We start from the raw sequence: 20,508 nt of genomic DNA on the forward strand, positions 1-20,508 counted from the left end.
CGGATTAGGGAAGGCTTCAAAACAAAGGAAAATTATTGCACTGAATTCCTTAGTGTAGGAGAATGTTAAAAGCTCAGTTATGTTCCAACATGCAACTGCACTTACCCGAGTCCCTAGGAACGGTCTTCCTCACAAGAACCCTGATCAAAAACTGCTTGAGGCCAGAAGAATATTCTTGGACGTACTGCTGGTATTTTACTACACTGTTCTTTATAGACTGGTGCTTTGACCTAATAAGAATGCATGGCTAAACCCACTTTTTGCTTCTACTTCACAGAGAAGGATTTGTTTCTTAAACAAAAACTAGAGGTAACTTACACCTCTTAAATAACCCACTAGAGATTAATCTACCAGAAAAAAAAAAAAACCAACAGAACACCTTCCATTATATATTTAGGTATTAAGTCAAAGAACAAAACAAGAGAAGGACAACATCTGGTCTGCAGCTGTTTTTTTCAAGTAGGTGATTTCTGTTGTCATCAGGATGCAGAACAAGACCAAAATACAGATTACATCAGCTCTTAAGTATTCTTACACCAGGTACAGCTTTGCCAGTACCTGTTCTCAGGTGAAGGTTATTAAACACAGTTGCAGTCAGGTTCTAAGAGCACTAATGTTTTCAATTAACAATTACATGAACAAGTCACAATTACATCAAGTATCAACTCAACAATCAACAATTGCATCAACTGTTTAATTAACAATAATACAATTCTTATCAGAGGGGAATTTCTCCTCCCAATTATTCATCACTGTCTGTATTGCTGTCTTCTGAGGACTCAAACCAATCTTCAGATCCTGCAGGAAGGTAACTCAGTTTTGCAGAACCTGGAAATGATTAACAAAAAGTGTAGCATTTATAAACCAGGACAAAATGAGCTCCAGAACAAATACACGGTACTACAAAATTGCCCAACCCAGCAGGCCCAATGTTTTTGGCTACAAACTAGACCAAAACACTCAGAACCACTTCTATCTTCTATCTTAGTCTGTGCCAAGCTGATCGAAAAGTGCCCTGCTGCCTTCTAGTTTGCCCTAGAGGTACTCAGCTCTTTTCAGACAATTTGAGCAACTTGCTGAAATAAATGAGTATTTCAGATAAAGCCAATGCAAAAAGGGAAATGTTGATCATTTTATTTATTATAAACACAGACTCATTCAATCCTTACCAACTGTAAAAGGCCTTTCATCTTCAGACTCTTCCCAGTGTTCAAAATCTAAGGACACGTGAACATTCTGTTGACAAAAACACTGTTTGAAATACCTGCTCTGATGCACAGCAAGCGTGTTCAGAACATTCAGTAACTCTCAAATTAATTTTCATTTCACCTTGTTCTTCAGTAATTTGCACCACGCTCCTTTTTTCTCTTTTACCAGTAAAATCACAGCCTCTGTATCCTTAATCACACATGTGGACTGCTCTGCAATTACTGACTGATACAGCTCCAGGTCAACCACATAAAGTTTGCCTTCTGAATAAGCACTGCAATATACAAGAAGTTTAAAAAAATTAAATCCAAACAAAGACACTTTGCTAATTATAGTGAAGTTTCTTAAACCTACCTGAAAGCCACCTTCTCTCTAGAGAACTCACACTTAGTGTCAGTTGCCCTCAGTATTTGTACCTTCAGCGTCACAGTCATTTTATCTTGAAGCCACTTGACTTGTGGATGACAGCTGAAAAAAAAGTTAATTTAATAGGTATTTAGAAGTTATTTAATAGGTATTTTCCAAAGCATTCCAAAGAAAACCACTGAGGTTTAGCCAAGCTGTCTCACACAGAGCCAGAATTTGCCCATGAAGTCCCAACTCAGCCAAGAAGCCTGGGCCATGCAGACCTGACACCAGCAACAGTGCCAAGGAAGCAGGTGATGGGACACCAGTCAAGCTTCCTACAAAACACCAAGTCTTTGGAGAAGCACATCTGCAAGTTCCATGGGGAGACATGCTCCACTGACTTCAATAGCCACAGGAATCACACTTAGTGTCTCAATACAGATTGCCATCACAGGCTGCCCTTGAAGTGCCAAAGGAAAAGCTAAAAGCAAAACCAACCTCTGACAGACAAAGGAACTTTTTCAGCTGACCACAGACAGAGACAGAACAATCCCATCTGGCAGTTCACATAAAAGCAAGATAGGAACAAATCACTATTTTCTTACCTCTTCTGCTGATGCATAGTAGAGTCATCTTCTTTTGCTTGTACTGCATCATCTAAAAAGAGGACATCCAGAAACATATTTTATACTTCCCTATACTACAGAAACCAGGTGTTTCCAGAATTCCCCTATACCATCATAAAAATATCTTGCTAGCAATCGAATTACTGTCTTTGTCCTTTTTATTGTGTACTTCCTAACCTGAAAGATTTCATAAAGTTAATAATTCAATTAAAATTTTTAATTTATCAAGAATACTGTAATTGGAGTAAGAAGATTAAAAGAAAAACCTAATCAAACATGCAATTTTCCAGCTCAGGTAAAGGTTTCTTCCAGTTTCAAAACATTATTTATTTGACACTTGAAAATACAATTTTGGAAATTAGTGGGGAGTTTCAGGAATGAAATTACTAATACTGGTGTCAACACCACAGCTTGAAACATGGAATTAATGTGACTATTACAAGGGGGAAAAAAGCTTTCTACAATAAGCACTCCAGCCTTTTTATCTGCAACTTCTTTACCTTCCACTGCTCCAAACTCATGTGTCAGCTGCTAGCAGGTAACCCTGTCCCACTGCTTTGCCAAAGCATTTCTTATCCTCTACTGACACAACAGTAAGCACCTCCTTTAGATTAAAAATATATGGGGGAGAGGGGGGGGGAAGCACAGTTTCCTGAATCTTGGGGAAAAAATTAACCTCTCAAGAGAACAGTATCATTATTCACACTCTTATTTCAACAGATTTCAACTCCCTTAAACTCTGTGGCCTTGGACTGCAGAGCTCTTGTCCTCTCTACAGCAGACACTTCCTGCTTACATGTTCCACTCAGAGCCAAATAATTCCAAGTGTGTGAAGGACAGAGCATTCCCAAAGAGCCACGCAATTACAGTAGCAAGAGTCACTCTCACAGCATCTCCTGACTGCTCGATGGAATGCAGCTCTGCCTGACTGCAAACATCACTCATGGTGCTGCTCTGTCACCCAGAGCTGTCTGCAGCTGCCAGGACAACTGTTAGGTTGAGATCAAGCACCTCACTTGAATTCACGTTTGAAAACTTGTGGAAGCGATGGAAGGCTTACTGCTTGGAAGAGTCACAGAACTGTTACAGCTTTCAGCAGAGTTTTCCTGTATTGATGTGTCCTGTGGACTGGACGCCTCCTCCAGACCAGCTGTGTCCTCTTTTGTGCTCCTGAACACAGGACAAAGCAGTTTTAAGAGAAAACTCAGAAATGACAGTCAGCTTAACCTTACTCTGCCTGCCCCTTCTTTAAACTGTACCTTGCTGACGAAGTCTGTACTGAAGTTCCAAATTTTTCAACAGTCTCAGGCTTAGCAGGTCTGTAAAAAAGTGATCCAAGCAGTTGCATCACACACATTTCAGCACACAGCATCACAGTAGAGCTGTCTGGTCCCTAGCACTACACGCTTTGGCAGTGACATGGAGGCTCCCAACCTTCCTTTGAGAGGAGAAAGGAATAAATGCAAACAGGTTGTGCCTGAGGTACCAGATGATTACTGACTGGTCAGCATCCAAACCAGCTTCTGAGCAGCATAAATTGTAACAGAATCTGAATGCAGATTCCATACTTTTATTACTAACTTGCCTGTCTGCATCAAATTCTAGGCTAATATTTTCTAGAATTACAATTTTCTTTTCCTTGTGGTTATGGGGCTAAAGAATGGTTAATGGGAAGACACATCGCAAACACAACTGTTTCTGCATTTAAATGAAAATAACTGTCAGCAATATTAACTGTATTCAGTTAAACAAAACCTTTCTCTTAATAAAGTAAATGCTGAACAAAAATGTGCAAACACTTACAAATGCTCCAAGCTCTGTGCATGATCCAAAACTGCTACCTGTCTGCACAGCTTCTTAATTTCTCCTGTATGTTCAGGATTGTCAGTTCCCAAACCCGTCGACAAAATCTCAGATCGAATGTTGTACTCATTGATCCACATCTTCATCGTGGGAAGATTGGTAACCCCAACCTTGAATTACACAACATAATAAAGGGAAAGCACAGCTCTTCAATGGTCTCTCTCCAACTCAAAGCTACTCTTTCAGTCAAACTTCAAATGTAACCCTACTGACTTATGCCTGCAGGCAACTTGGTTTTCCTCATTTTCAGAAAAGAACCTCCCCATGTTTAATTGTTTTCCAAGCATCCCCATCACTTGCATTGTGATAATGCTCAGGTAACTGGCTGTGTGCCCTACCAGAACCAGGATGGCAATTAAGTAAACGGTGCCAGTCCTGATCCTGTAAGTGAGAGCCATAATATGCCTCATGCAGTAAAGAACTGAGTCCCAAACAACCTGAGAACAGCTGAGGGGGGAGGGGGCACAATAAAAAAACCCCAAAGCCTAGAAACTGGTGAAAGATTGAGCTACATCATATGGGAATAGAAGCTACTGAAAACAATGACCTTCCAGATCATTTTCTCTTTCCAATCCATTTTTCACTTGATTTGCTCCACAAAATCAAGAAGTCTACTGGATGCTAATGCATGTGAAACTGTAGAACAAGAAAATATCCAAGAACAATAGCACCCATTTCTCATGTTTTGATCAAGAAAATCAAGAAGAAAAGCTCCAACGTTTTTTAATTTGCAGAAAAATTTAGACTAAAACCAACTGCAAACTAGTTTAAGAGCTGTAAGAGTAGACTTAGCATTATAAACAGAATAAATTAAGTCTATTTCAAGAGCTGCTGGGTATCAACAAACCACCTTGGAGGATCCAAGTTTCCTTCTTCCAGAAGAATGTGACAAACTGCAGAACTGACTTGACAAGACAAACTACTGAACACTGGAGCTCCCAAATACACTTCTATTATCAACTTTGCGGAACAGTCTTGGACCACATGCAGGTAATACTAAGGTTTTAGTGCTGCCATTCTATACCTACCATTGGGTCAACCCAAACTGTCCGTCCCAAAGTATGTACCACTTTTGCATGATGAAGTTTTCCTTTAATTTTATGGTTAATGTGATCAGTCACCTAGGAAAAACAAGTTGTTACTGCACTTGAGATGTATAAGCTTTACAGTCACTTTAACTACAATGAAACAACGTTTTCTGAGCTTAACAATGTTAAAATTCAACAAATAAATACAGTTTTGAGTAAACCAGTGGAACATTTTAAGTTAGAACAGTATTAGCCTTCAAGGAAAGAGCTTTCCTAATGAAAGATCACTCAAACACAGATCAATTTAGAGGGGCAACACTTCCCCTGTTCCCCCTCCAGAATCCAAAGCAATGAGAACCTGTTCTAAAAGAAAGGGATTTAAACCAGAAAAAACTCCATGAACTTCAGTGTATTATTTCATAGAAGAACAAAAAAAGGCAACTGACCTTCTTAGAATCTGCCCCAACAGCAGGTGTTTAGTGTCAATACTAGTAAGCAATGCAATTTGATACCCAAGTTTACAGTTTCTAACTGTTTTCTAGTAGAAAATGACAGAGAAAGGAACGTAAAGAGTGTAAAGGAAATACCATGCAAAACCTGCTTATTACCTTTGGATTCCATTCAACTTCATTATCTATGGGTTTTACTCTACAAACTACAATTTCCACAGCCTGAGGTGGCAGACTCTTAAACTTTGCAGGTAAGTGAAGCAGCTGATCACTGTTAACTTGACTTGTCCTGCCTTCATCTATATATTTAATTGTGACCTTACAGACGTTTTCTTTATCTTCTGCTGGAGTCTCTACCACCTGAACCCTTCACATAGTAGGAAAAGAAACAGAATTATTATTCATGTAACCAGTTGTGCAGAGTAATTTTTAAAGCTGCTCTCATTTTAAAACTGGTATTTTCACTCGGCAACTGAGTGCATGTGTGGGCAGTCATCTTGTTTGCCATTCAGGAATACAGAGTAGACAAAAGCTTTCTAAAAGCATTATTGGCATAGCAATGATTTTTTGCTGCTTTTGAAGATGAGCTTTCTTCTTTACCCAAAAGTCAACTTTTTTAAGAGCTTTGTATAAATATATGCACATGAATAAAGTAAAAAGCCAACAAAATTTTACCTGTGGCAATTGGCTCCCTCATGTAACCCATACAACACTGACTTCTCCACGGTGTTAACAGAAATCCTGTGTCCTGATACCTTGAAATAATCATTCATTTCTTTAGCAAGAACTGTATATTGGTCCTTTTGTTTCTTGACTATTCGACCAAAGTAGTTTGTTGCATGTATAACGAGGAGAGGCAGGATCTGAAAGGATCAAATACATCAGCAGAAAGGAGAGGTGGATGATTTCTCAAACGAATTAAATATATATAGTTCACACACCTCTTTTCCAGCCCCAAAAGGTGAGAGATGTTGCTGCACATACATTTCAGAAAGCAGTTGGTTGTTATTACTCTCAATCCTAACTGCCCATAGATCAGTCAGCAGTGGACAGCAATGTATGGAGCAAGAACAGTTGGGTGTCAAGTGATGATATTCCACCTCAGTGAACACCAGGGAGAGCTCTGCCAATTATCTGCCAGGCTACTCACCACTCACACATTCTGCACCACTCCAGCTCTACTCTGAACACTCTGCAGCCTTACAGGGAGTTTTACAAGAACTGACTGCATTTTTTGCACCAAAATGACTTAAATAAAAGACTACCAACACACAGCTGTGTATGCCATCAATGCATAAGATGCTGCTCTGAGTGCACCTCAGAAAAAGCCCAAGTCTCAAAGAGACACAAACTCTTACTGGGATGTGAAGAATTATCATAGCAAAGTCAACCTTATAGCCATGAGGGTTTCATGAATGTGGAACTACTGAAAAAAAAGTCTAAATAAAACAGTACTCTGTAGTAGAAGAGTCTTCTAAAGCACTGATATTTTTGAAGGAAATAACTCAAATGTTCTACCTACATGAGAGGAGTTCCCCATTTCTTGGGCATCCTATAAATGAAAAAACATTCTCTAATCCCAAGGCCAGAAAATGCTCTGTTTTCAGGAAGTTTGCACCAACACGTCAGCTAAGAAAAAGTCCTTCCACTTCAACTTCTCTTCACTCCTACAGATCACTTTGTGTTTCCTCTAGAAGAAAGATGTTTCTAGAAACCTCCATCTTTGTTAGTTTTGATATATGGTCACATATTATAAAGGGAATGAAGACACAGCACACAAGTCCTCTTCCCACAAAATATGAATCTTCAAAGCAGAAAAATAGCCTGAGGTAAACATAGGATTATCTTCAAAACAATTCCAGTTCAAGCTAAGGATACAAGGAACATCTGGCACACTGATTTATGAAAGGGTGAAGGGCAGAAAGCTAGAGAATAATGAACAGCCACATCAAATGATAGCCACACTGCAGTAAGATTGATGGAATACAAAAAAAATAAGTAACATGCTAAGTAGCTGGTTAAGACCTGTCCTCATGGTACCCAAGCCCAAAGAAAACTGGAACTTACTGTCACACGTTCAGGTGTTTCTATCATTTCAGCTGCAATATTCTGGGCCATGTCTATTGATAAATTAATTTGATGGCGATCTGGACACTCTGTTCTGTTCCTACATTAAAAAAAAAAAAAAAAAACACAACAGGTTTAGAAAAAAGCTCTTTGCTTTCAGTTGTAAACTACTGTTAAGTGACTTGCAACAGACAACAGAAAAAAATAAAAGTATGAGCAAAACCTGTTTTAGATAAAAGCATCCAACAGGAAAATCCATCAAGGAATCAGCAGCAATCATCACTCAGGGTATGCAAAGCTGACATTCTGTTACCTGCAAATCCCAAACGCTTTAAGAGAAGCACACAGGGGCCTTGAAGATTTCTGATTTTCCTCAGATTCCAGCACCCTGGCAGTCAAATCATAGAATTCTTTTGGAATTTCAGCTTCTGCATGCTTTAAATATTGGAGAATCCCAGGTGCATGACAGGAACTGTTCTCTGTCAGCAGAATGACTGACTTGGCCTTAGTGTGCTCCTGATCTACAGCAGAATCCTAGAAGTAATAAGAAACATTTTGGAAAATGTTGATGTATCCAGTAATAATCCCTTGGTGTATTACCCAGTCAAGGTTCACCCAAACCTTTATCCCAGTGCAGATGGTGTCACTCATGCTTTGCAGGCGCTGCCCAAAGACTCCTGGAGATGGGAAACTGAAATGGATCACACAAGTTGCATCTCTGATTCCCAAGGACTGCAGGCAGTCATCTGTTAAAACTAAGCACATGTTTGACACAGATATGTAACTGTAATAATTCAAACATGGGAAGGATCATATCACATGTACCATAGCTGATTTCCTTCTCCCCACCCAATGACTGGAAGATGGATTTTTGCCCACTATTTTCCTATAAGGCTTTTTTATCTCTCCAGTCAATAAATCTCATCAGCATATGGCATACACAGCATTTCATGCCAATCTCACAGAATTCTCTATTTCCTGTCAGCACTACAGAATACAGAGAATTGAGCACTGCCCAGTAATTCAGAGAGTAAGACAGGAGACAGCTGAAATAATGCAGGAATTCTCACAGCTCTTCATGAACCTAAAAGCAGAGGGAAGTCCACCTTCTTGTTTTTGTGTAACATGAAATACAATTTGAGTTTGAAAATGGATAGAGGCCTTTGTTGTTGCAAAAAAACTGAAAAATAACCCAAAACTCTAATGAACTTACACATTTGGAAATTATTTCAGACTGAGCATCTCTTCTGTGGCATAAACAATTGTGAAATTATGGAAAATCTTTGAAAATACTGGCACTTCTTTTAACAAAGCAGGGAAAATAGTAACAGGAGAAAAGAAAAGAAAAAAGAAAATCAAAGGGCTGTAGCATTGAGAAGTAAACAGAGAACTGGAAAGAATCCATAGGGATCTGCCCCTGTGAAGTGGTGAGATAATTCAGTGTAAGTGCTAGGTGCAGATCTTAGTTCTGCATAAAGATACAATCCCAAGCAGACAGAGAATCCTCACCTAACACAGCAAGAGTGCCAGAACTGTGCATTTTTCTCCACCTCTCCAAGACACACTTAGCATTACACTTGCTCTCCTTATGCTTTTTCAAGGAAACTACTGAGTTGCTCTTCAGTGCCTGCATGGCAAAGTGAAAAGTTACACATTCCTGCAATGCTGCAGTACTTGCTTCAATCAACTCTAATTAAAGCACCATCTCTTACTAGAATTTACCACACTCTACTGTAGAGACACAAGAAAAGCGAAATTTAGGTTGCTTATATGAAAAAAGTTGTATTAATGGAGATAAGGTTAATTATTTTCCTGCATAAAAAGAAAACTCAAGCTCATGTTCCCAAGTATTAATACAGAAAGACCTTTAAGAAAGTAAAGATGTCAAGCTTTTCCCCTCATTAATGTGTCATCTCTAGTCTGATTCCATGATCTAACAACATGCAGATTCATGTTTCAGTCTCTCAGAACGAGCACTCTTCATTACGTGAACCCTCGAAATATTTTCATAGGCCAGATAAAATATTTCAAGTTGGTGTACACAAGGATTACTATGAACTGTTTCAATCCTACTTTAACATCAACAATTTAAAGTGGTGGTAGGGGTTGGTTTTGATATACTTGAACCCTCAAATATTCAAGGGAAATGTGTTGGTCACAATCTCAAACCAGATTTGCTTCCACTAACAATCACTGAAGAATAAACATTCCAGATACACTAATATTTACATCAGAAAAGAAACCTTTAAGTTTCACATGATCTAGGCCAGCTCTTTGCTGGTAGTCAATTTGGGGTTACTTTTAGCAGGAATGATTAACTTACAAATCCACATTCCTCCTTTCTACTCAGAAGCCAACATATTTTAGTTTATTATGACTTCAAAATGAAAAAAACCCTTCCTTATATAAGTTTAAAAACTTTCTTACCTTATGAATCATCTCTACTTCAGTTACTGAGTCAGCAAATACCAGCACTTTCTGAAGATTGCTCTGGGTAAAATCCAGGATTTTGAGTAACTCAGCAGTTCTATTGCTGTTCATGCAGGGCTGCACCACCTAAAAGCAAATACAAAACAGAGGGCTGGTAATTCATATAAACCCATACATATTTTACTATGTAATTCTTCCTAATCCTAATGCATCCACACATGGACACTTTCAGTTCTAATCATTAAGGCTTCTCACAAAAACTCATGGGTTGTTTCCTGACATGCTCAGTGTCTTACCTTTGGAGATTTCCCAACATTTAAAATCCACTAACTACTCCATTCTGAGACAGAGTAATCCAAATCAAACTTAAACCATCTTGTATTATTCTTAAGGGCTATACCGCACTAAGTGTCAACTAAATAAAAGGATATCTAAGAATATGTAACAGGCCTGCTAGAAATTTGAGGTCAAAAGTTTGGTATTGTGTGAAAGCAGCAAACCAAATGCTTTACTAGATTTGCCTTGGCACTGTTTACCTTGTAGTTCTGCCAGTCACAACTCAGAACTGCAAAAACATTCTGGTAACACCCTGGTCAAAAACTGTACTATTTGCAAATGCATCTCATCAAATTTAAACTCATCTGCACTAACCATGAAATACTCAAGGAACTGTCTTCATCTCAGTCTTATAAAGAAAAGAGACCTCCAGCTTGTTCAGTGACTCATCAGCACGATTTTTACCAGCCACTTCAGCTCACACTGGGAGGCAGCACTGCAGCACCACCTGCTTCCAATAAACCAGCAGCAGCCATGTATCCAAGCAATGACACCGTTTCCAAAGTTTTACCTGATGCACATTTCCAAAGATGGCAGCTTCTTCGATAACTGTTATCACAATGTGAGGATCATTCATGAACTCCTTTACCAAGGGTGTGATGTGTTTATTCCACTGAGTTCCCACAGCAATGATCTGATGTGGTAGATCCCCCTGTGCAGTGGCTTTCTTGTAACAATCCAGTATAGCAAACACCTAGGAAGAAAAGAGGTTTTTTCTCTCCTCTCATCATATTCCAGCAAGCATGACAGCCCAGAAAAAGACACTGTTTGAGAACACTGTTTTTTCCAGTTACAAAGCCACTACCACAGCAAACTACAAGTGTCACACCTCAAAAGAACAGTTTGGTTTGTAAACTTTTATTCTATTCTTTGAACGACTTCTGAAGCAAGAGAAAGCAACAGGACAGCACGTAGTGACAGCATACGCCTGTGCACACAGCTGTAATGCAGGATTCTGTCCAGAGAATACGGAAATCTCAGGAAGAGCATCTGTTTAAATCCTCAATTTAAAAAGCCCAGACAAAGCAGATCTGAGGGCAGAGGCATTCAGCAAAAGCTAGGTGGTAACTAGAAGACAAGTCCAACCTGCCAACACAGTAATTTACAAATTACAAAAAAAAAAAGGAGGAAAGAAAGAAGTTCATCATAAATCCAATTCCAGTGGTTCTTTCCTCAGTGTGTGCCATTGTTTCAGACACACACAAAATTGGAACAGCATTTTGTCCAGTGATTTTGTAAGCCATTTACCTGTTCAGTAGTGTCAGACAACAGCACCTCAATCTCATCAAGAACAAGATGGCAAAGCCTACACAAAAACCCAGTGTTGTGTTCCAGCAGTCTCAGGAGGTTGTATGGTGTAGTCACTACTACTTCACCTGCAAGTTGGAAAGACTGTTACTATTAACTAACAACTTGGAAGAGCATTACTATGACACCAAAGGACCAAAATAGCTTTATTAGAAAGGGTCACGTTTGTATTCCAGATTCATCATCTTGAAGCTGGGGAGTTTTTACTTTTCTACTCCTGCAAATTTTTCAGGACAAAGTGGGTGATGCTCTGATATTTTGAAATCCAATGAAATGTCTGAAGGTTAACAACTTTACAATGCAGGACGTAATTTCATTTTCCAGTAAGGTACTGGAATTAGAAGCAAGAACTTCAGAACCAAACAGCCAGAAGGGAAATATTTTTATAAATATATGCAAGAGCAATTTCAGGAAAGTTGTTTCAACAGTGGAATAAAGCACACATTGTAGCTTAGGAATTTACATACACGTGTATCTATCTACACACAAAAATAAAACCACACCAATCTTTACTGGTGCAAATACACCAACAGCTCTGCTGCTAAAAGGTCTGAACCCATCCACCAGGCTCAAACTTGAATGATGGATGAAAGAATACCAATTGCTGTAATGGAGTTTTACACAATTCTTCATAGTTTTATCCATAGTTCTTATTCCCTTGGCACAACAAAAGCCACTTTTGAAAATTCAGGTATCAACCAAAGCTTAACAAAGACATCAAACCAGAACATGTTTAAATGTTTTAAGTACATACATCCAAGCAGGGCAAGTCTCCCAACAGCTTTTTTTTAATTTCTATGCTGCTTCTCTGTAGAGCACCCTCTGCATGTTACTGAGTGAGATGCACAAAGTACTGAGAGTTTATTGCAACAGCAAGTTGTAAAGCACCATTTAAACAAACAAAACCCCCAACTTCATTTGATAAACTAAGAACTTGAGAAGCAGAAATTGCTCTTTCACATGCTCCTGCAATTAAGGCAGCCCACACAGGCTCCAAGCATAACTAAGATGACAAAGTATTCTTACAGCCTTGGATGTCCACTTGGCTGGCTGCTTCCTTCTTCTGCCCAAGGATTATCAGCATTGGATGAAGGCGTCTGCAGCCTTTCCTGTATGTTTTCAGCAGGTCAAAAACAAGTTGTGCCTTCTTCCATCCAGGACATAAAATCAGTGCTAATGGCTACATACACAGGTACAAAAATTAACAACACAGTCTTAGACAGAAGCACAAAACCCTGAGAATCTTGCATTACTTGGGCTATACTGGGCCATTTTCAGAGGTGCCTTACGACCTCAGTAATTCTGTTTGTGTGATCTAATACAAGCTAGAAAATACATTACAGTATTTAAAAGAGCTAATACCCATTTTAGTTTAATGAGTACATACTACTCCTGAAGAAACAAAGCTTCATCATGCATCTAAGTGCTAGAGCATGAACCACTTGCTAGGGATTACTTTAAAAGTAAGTTTGGGACTCCCCCTATTCACACAGTCCACCCAAGTCCTCTACAGAGGCCTCACAGAAACTGGAGGGCATCCTGAAGATACACTGAGATTACATTAATGTATGCATTCCAAATATTCAGAGTAGTAATAGTTCTCTGGTCTAATATATACATACCCCACTCATGTTTGGCAAGGCTTGGTAGTCACTTTTCAACTGCAGAAGTGTAAGAACTGGTGGAATATATAGCAAGGGATCATTTCCCTGCTGGGAGATGGCAACGACATCACATCCCCAAGCTACTGGTGGCCAACAGTAGGACTCAGTGAAGGTAGGGCCTGGAAACTTGTTCCGAACAAGTTCCTACACAAAGAGAAATTAGAAGTTTTCTATTAAATTCACGTACTTAAACACCAACAAAACAAGACAAAACATAACAACAAGTGATTTAAAAGTTGTTGACCCACTACATAATAAATGTCCTTAACAGGTAATATGAAATACCATCTTCTGGGCTGAGCTGTTAAATCACTGTATTAAAATTCAAATCCACTTGCAGCAGTGGCTAACATACCAGAAAAAAAAAAAAAAAAACAAAAAGCCAAACAAGTAACGTTCTTACAGCATTTCTTCAAAGCTTCATTTACTTAACCACATGAACAACTCTGTACATATTTCTCAACCAAACTGAGGTATTACTGTAATAGTCACTATGCAGATTTGAGGTATGAAACCTGTCTGGGGGGGGGGGGGGGGGGGGGGGGAAATCACTGTAGTATCATCACCTCTACCTTTTTCAGACCATCAAAAAGTGGTGCTGTTTCCAAAACTGATGATGGCTCGAGTTTTTTGCTCAGGAACACGAAGTTCTTTTCTTTCCCAACACTTTGAAAACTCTGAAACCATGAGACAATAGATGAGAAAAGCAGTATTTAACAAAAGGAGCTTAGCAAAAACTCAGAAGCACTCACCATATTTTTAAAACTGGCATTTTGATGTAAATGAATCAAATCCTAAATTCACTTTAAATATGATTCATACATACTGATAGGTTACACAGACCAAGTGTGAAAATCTTTCTTTAAGAATAGCAACAATGAGTTTTTATTTCAAAGATGGTCTTAACTGTCTTAAGCCCCTCAAGAGATGCAGTGGATGGACTGTGTACAGCTGGCACTCAGTCCCACACGGAGCAGCATGAGGCAGGGACTGCAGTCACAATGCAGACAGAAATTTCTCTTTATTGCTCCTTCTCTCTTCTCTTCTGTGGGTCCTCTAAGCAGCTCCTTCAGCAACATCTGCACGGAGCTCCTTCTACTCCTCTGACCCTGCCATTGCCTGTTTTCACTTTTTTTGCTCCCTTCCCTGTGTTTTTGCCCTTTCTTCAATTCAGAGAGGCATCCCCAACTTGGCTGGCTGGCTCAGCTTGGCCTGCAGAGGCCAATGCAGGTGCAGTCAGCCCCTGCTTCCACAAAGACCCAATGCTACCAAAACCAAAATATTTGCACAAGAGAAGTTAAATGAAAGTTAATGCTTGAAATACCTGTTGGTCATCTTCAAGTGTGTGTGTCTGGAAGGAATTGGAATTTAGGAACTGTGGAAGCCTGAGATATTAAATCCAACATAAATACAAAAGAAAAACATCATTTATAAATACCACCAGTATTTGCCAAGTGTCCTGAAGCAATTCACTCAAAGTATTTCTGACATATCTATGCCAATGAGAAAAACCCTCAATACAAAAGGAGAAATCAAAACCCACTACTTGGAAAGCAAAGTTTAGTGGAAAAAATCCCTCAGAATCTTTTTCAAAGTTAATTGGTAAATTCCCTAACATTAGAAGAAAAACAGACTGGACTGTAGAAAAAAGAGGTTTTTTTAAAAGTTCCAAAACATAAAACAACTCATCTTTGTATCAGTTAGAAACTGAAAGAAATACTCCTGAGGTTTATTACATATGCATCAACTAACCTGCAGCACTGTGAAAGCATTGCACAAATTGACCCAGTCATATTCCATTAAATCTGAAAACTTTATAAATCACTCTAAGAATAAAAAGCAAGTTAACATATTTAGTGTGCAGGAAAATACCTCCCCATTGTTGTCAAGCTACTATTTAGAAAGAACTGCTGTTTTTTCTAGTCTGGGTAACTATCAGCAGCTTCCAAGTCCCTCCCTCCCCAAAAGCATGTGTATGTACCTTCCCTTTCCCTCTGCCCTTTAGAGGCCTAAGAACAGGAACTGCAAACCTACTACAGCTCCCAACTGCCTGACTACAGAATCGTTCTCAGTACTTATAATGCTGCACCACACCTCTCTGTTTGAACTGCTTTATCTTCCTTGGAAGGCACACCTGGCACCATGCCGACCACCTAGAAAGAAAACGCATTGTAAGCACTAGAATACTCTTCAAAAGCAGTATTTAAAACACGAAGTTGAAAGTGGTTTTCTTACCCAGCTGTTATATTCTACTAATATTTGCAGCATTCTTTTACAAATTTGAAGTTCCTTTCACTAAGGCAACAATTCTGATGAAACAAACTTCAGAAAGAAGAATATCTAAGAATATATGTCTAAGAATATCAAGCTGGATGATTAAAGCACTCCTAATCTGGCCTATATGTGTTTACCTTAGTTTGTATTTCACATTTAAAAAGAAATGTAACACTTACAGGCACAGTATTGTCCTTTGGAACTTTACGTGACCTTTGGGATCTCTTTTCAAGAACAGAATTACATCCAGCAAGACCTAAAAAGGTAAATAAAATGGAGATACCCACTTCTGATTATCTGAACACATGAAAGCCACAGATGGACACCATGTGTCCCAGTCATTTGGATCCAAACCAAGGCAGGAAATTCCCGTTCCACACATCCAACTGAACACACAAGGTGCTGCTTGTAGGAATGTCTCACACACTCGTGGGTCCCACCTGGCTCAAGACGTGGTGACATCTCCTCCCCAAAGGGCAGTTTTGGCCTGGCATGAAACGTAGGACCAACAAACTCCACTGGAACACACTCATTCAAGGACACTTCACTGTCACAATCATCTGAAGAACTCCCTGCAGTCCCTTCAGTTTCCTTGTAATGAGCAAAGTGCTTTGCAACCAGATCATCATTAACACATATCTACAAAAAAACCCAAACAAGATTTTTTTCCATCAGTGTCAACAAGCAGTAAGCTACACCAGCACATACTTATTTAGAACTGAATTATCTGTTTCTATAAGCCCTACACATCTAAGAGACCCCTCTAATTCAGTCAACACTGTTTATTTCTTTTGGAATCAGTATACATCAAAATCTGGCAGAAAAAAACAAAAGCTTCTTGTATCTACCATACAGCTGCTTAAGTCTGGCAGTAGATACAGCAGAGATTTGACACAAGTTACACATTTTGGCCAGTGGAACTAGACTGGACACTTTTTCCAGCTCCTTGAGAACTCAGCTGTACGCAAGAGTGTGAACTTTTATTTTTACAGTATTATGCAGCTGCTTTACTGAAACAACTTCCAGTGTTTATCACAAGAATAGTGCATATAGTTACCCACAAATACTAGCTGGACTGCACTTGCTCATCAATAATTAAAAAAAAAAAGGTACATCTAGAGAAAAATTAAGGTTGTGCCTATTAGTATTTCTCCAAAGGTTTACAATGAACAGAACTGTAACAAAAACCTCTGATAAGTAAATGATTTAGCTGCCACTGTATCTGATTGAAATTACAAAACCCCTAAGTCATGCTTTCCAGTCTTAAGCTGATAGCAAGGTACATCTATAGAGTTGAAAATTTAGAAGTATCTTACCTTTTCATCTCTTATAGTCACAAAAAGAAACACGTCTAACACGTTATCTTCTACTGCCTGTATTGTGGCTTTAACCTCAGTAGCCTCTAAATGTAATAATAAACACAAGAAAAAAGATTAAATCCTTATCACACCACCAGCGTTCTTCACTTCTACTTACTGAGACAGACAAAAAGAGAAATCACAATTAAAAATGTTACACCTAAGTGAAACAAGGAATTTAACAATAAAAACTTAAAAGCTCCAAAAAGGAACTTGTCCTTAGTCTTTGAAGGAGGATTGAGAGTTAAAACAGATTAATGATCTCAAGACAAACCAACCTTAGTTCTACACTGAAAGTCTTGGTTTTCTCTTAGACTCTGACAGCCTGGGGCAGCAGCATGTGCTTTCCAAGTGTGACATTTCCTTTTCTTGAAAGAAGTTTGTATTTGCACATCTGTACAGCTTTGTTGCACTTTTCATTCGGGCACACACAGCTGATCAAAGTCCATTCCCCAGCCCTGAAGCACCTCTGCACACGCCCATACAGGAGAGCTGGGATGCTGACTCAGAGTCCCAGGCTGAATACACAGCATGGTTCCAATGCTCAAAACAAATGTGACATGAATGCTCCCTCAGTTAGCCTAATCTACCCTAACACAGTCTACTTAACTACCAAAATATATGCAGCAAGGAAGCCCAGAGTACTCAAAATACAGCTCCTTTCTCCTTGTTTTTCAATAAGCAACATTTGCAAATATAATAAAGTATAAACAAGTATAATAAATGCATACACAAGTACTACATTCCTCTAACAACTTTTTTTCTTCCCAAAACTGAAGTGCTACCTACCTTCAAGAAGTTTTCGAAAATGCTGGATAGCAGCAGTATCCCATCTTTTGGCTGGTCTAGGAAAATAAACACAACCAGTTTTTCCACATTATAAACCATGAAAATGGTAATTAAAAAAAACAACTCTATACAAGCACAAAGATTTAAGTTATTCAAATTCTTACAAAGTGCAGAACTAGACAAATCAGCAGAATCTGATTACTTAGCACATTACTTTACTCTTGGTAATATTGTTCCAGCTCACTAATATAATGAGCTGATTAAAATTAAAAGAGTGTTTTGTCAAGGTATCATGGCTTGCACCCAACATAAAATATGAAGAAATCACGGAATCATTTAGATTGGAAAAAAAACCCCAAGATGACTGAGTCTTAACCCCTAACTCAGCAGGGCCAAGGCCACCACTCAACCACGTCCTTTAGTGCCACATCTACTCATCTTCTAAATCTTTTAAAGTGGTGACCCCACCACTTCCCCAGGGAGCTCTGTCCTCTCAGCTGGAAGAGAGTTAATTTTCCTTTTAGTAGCTGGTACAGTTCTGTGTTCTGAGTTTACTATGAGAATATTACAGGTTTCTTCTTGAACTATAATCCCTTCTAAAAATTCTGCACTAAACCCTCACATTTTAGAAATGCATGAATAGAGAAGAGATTTAGTAAACTCTCCTTACCCTATTTTGGCAGTGTTCTCACAGTAGTCAATATGCAGTGTCAGTGGCTTTGTGCAGTGCAGCCGACACTTCTTTGCTCTATGTGGGATCTTTGCAAATGCTCCTGCTAAGACTCGAATGCTGCAAAACAAAGTGGAAAGTATCTCATTTTACAGGGCAGAATTTCTTCTCCAGAAGTTGCTGGCCTCACAAACCACCTCCTGTTACCCTGAACCTGACAACACAGTCCTTTCAGGAGTTTGGATCCCACTGGCTTCCACCCTGGAACCAGTGTCTTACTCTAAGAGGTGCCATCGGGCCAGCTGGTGAACAGAATTATCTTTCTATTCATTTATTATCAGTACACATCCTAGTTACTCGGCATCCCTCTGATCCTTTACCACTGCAGTTTCAAGTCTTCTTGCTATTCATCTTCTAAATATCTTCATGGTATTTAACCCATTGTCAAGTTGTTTTCCAACATAGCAAGAGTCAACTTAAAAACATTATTTATATTAAAATACTATCAAAATCTATTTGGTGAAGTTTCTTGTGCTCCAAGTTGTGCATTTTAATAGAGAAATAAACTTTAAGATCTGGACTAGGTTGCTCCAGAACATACAACATATTTTTCAAGATTTTAGAAATTCAGTGTTTTATACTCATTTCATCAAAAACTGAGAGCCTGTGAAAATTCACCTTTTTTGGCACCATAACATGACAAACTGTCAGATCTTAGTAAACAGGTTGGTCAACTGCAGTGGGAAAATCCCCACATATTTCTGTTTAGACCTCAAAAGCTGTTGCAGCAAGTGAAACCCTGCTCCTATAGATGGCTTTTGGGCCTGACCTTCACTGGCCATAATATTAATTTTTTTTTAATATATAGAAAATTATTAAGGAAAAAGGAATATAAAACTAAGTTTTAACTGGCAATCACAACAAACTGACATTATTTCTCTTCTGAATATTTTAAAAAGCAAAACCTAAAATAGGAAACATCTTTAAAATATCACAAAATAAGGACTGGTTTGCACTTAGACTCTTCTAAGTGCTATCATCTGTTTAGCAGCTTCTTGTGGACACAATCTACACCTCAATTAACTAAAGCATTGACTAAATAAATATTAATAGCATCTGCACCTATTAGCACATACATCACAGTGCTAAAAACTCTTAACACATACTTCTCTGATGGAACAGAACAGTACTTGGCATAATCCACAAGGAAACATCCGAGCTGGTAACCATCTGCCCGGCACTGCACTGACCCGACCAGTGCCCTACACCAGCACTGGAGCTCCTCACTGAAAACCACATAAACCTGAGGAAGAGACAAAGAACAAGACAGCAGGTTCTTCTAAATGGCCCCAGTTACACTCAAAGGTTTTTCAGAGGCAAGGACACAGTATTTATTACACAGCCTTCTGTTTTCTTTGCAAAGTGCAAGCCTTACAGCTTGCACAGTTAGGAGGCTTACAGATGACAAAACACAACCCACAGAGATGCTAGTCTCTATTTTTCTGTGTAAAAAAAAAAAACAAACCAAAAACATATATTTGATACTTCACCCGTAAACCCATTCAAATAATAGATAATTTCTACATAGAGTAATGATCTTACCTGGCCTTTTTCTACCTCCTCTCCTTTTATTTCATCTGCACCTTTGTAACTGCTATAAAATTGTTTCATTTCAGCATTCAGGTTTTCATATGCAGTTTCACTGACCAGGCCCGGCACACATCCTTTCACAGCAATCCAAAAGCAACTTGGATCTTCAACCTGGGGCAAGGAGTAGAGAACAAATACTACTAGCTTTCAAGAGTATCTGAGCAGAAAATGTAAAAATAAAACTTTATTTTTACGGGGCACCTTCAAAATTATGGTGACTGATACTGAGATACAGAATGTTAGAAACATCTTTCACTAGTTCATTAGTTCATCAAATGGCTTCTCAGGTTCCAAGTTTCTTTAGCATTGTAACAAACACCATGTGGGGTCTACAAGGGAGCAGCATTATTAAAAAGTTGGTTAAACCAAACAGTGGGCAAAGTGCAAAGACAAAGTCTTTACTTCATATGAAGTCCTCTGGAAGTACATAAAAAACCCT

The 20,508-nt window shown here is 38.8% G+C and overlaps 1 protein-coding gene across 1 annotated transcript; it reads right to left on the minus strand.

Annotated features, from left to right (window-relative positions):
* Positions 1 to 373: 373 nt before the first annotated feature.
* TDRD12 (tudor domain containing 12) lies at positions 374 to 20,174 on the minus strand. The gene is made up of 30 exons (XM_014881766.2): positions 20,022 to 20,174; positions 19,586 to 19,722; positions 18,420 to 18,539; positions 17,750 to 17,805; positions 16,919 to 17,004; positions 16,043 to 16,241; positions 15,782 to 15,858; positions 15,423 to 15,481; positions 14,653 to 14,713; positions 13,901 to 14,005; positions 13,287 to 13,472; positions 12,691 to 12,844; positions 11,605 to 11,732; positions 10,868 to 11,050; positions 10,018 to 10,146; positions 9,100 to 9,217; positions 8,212 to 8,345; positions 7,904 to 8,124; positions 7,591 to 7,690; positions 6,199 to 6,386; positions 5,683 to 5,890; positions 5,075 to 5,167; positions 3,987 to 4,156; positions 3,443 to 3,502; positions 3,244 to 3,353; positions 2,163 to 2,214; positions 1,564 to 1,677; positions 1,330 to 1,483; positions 1,170 to 1,236; positions 374 to 828 (listed from the first exon to the last, which is right to left on the minus strand). Exons 1-30 carry the CDS (start codon positions 20,088 to 20,090, stop codon positions 743 to 745), a joined length of 3,624 nt encoding a protein of 1,207 aa, XP_014737252.2. The 5' UTR covers positions 20,091 to 20,174; the 3' UTR covers positions 374 to 742.
* Between the last annotated feature and the right edge of the window lie 334 nt (positions 20,175 to 20,508).

This window comes from Sturnus vulgaris, chromosome 12 (assembly GCF_052056855.1).
Source record: "Sturnus vulgaris isolate bStuVul1 chromosome 12, bStuVul1.hap1, whole genome shotgun sequence".
In the NCBI taxonomy this organism is placed as follows: domain Eukaryota; kingdom Metazoa; phylum Chordata; class Aves; order Passeriformes; family Sturnidae; genus Sturnus; species Sturnus vulgaris.

Excerpts from the sequence above, each read along its gene's own strand:
- TDRD12 (XM_014881766.2), bottom strand. The coding sequence starts at position 20,090 with ATGAAACAATTTTATAGCAGTTACAAAGGTGCAGATGAAATAAAAGGA. Across the intron at positions 16,242-16,918 it reads TGACTATAAGAGATGAAAAG|ATATGTGTTAATGATGATCT; the intron begins GTAAGATACTTC and ends GTTTTTTTGTAG. Across the intron at positions 11,733-12,690 it reads CCAAGTGGACATCCAAGGCT|GTGAAGTAGTAGTGACTACA; the intron begins GTAAGAATACTT and ends TCCAACTTGCAG.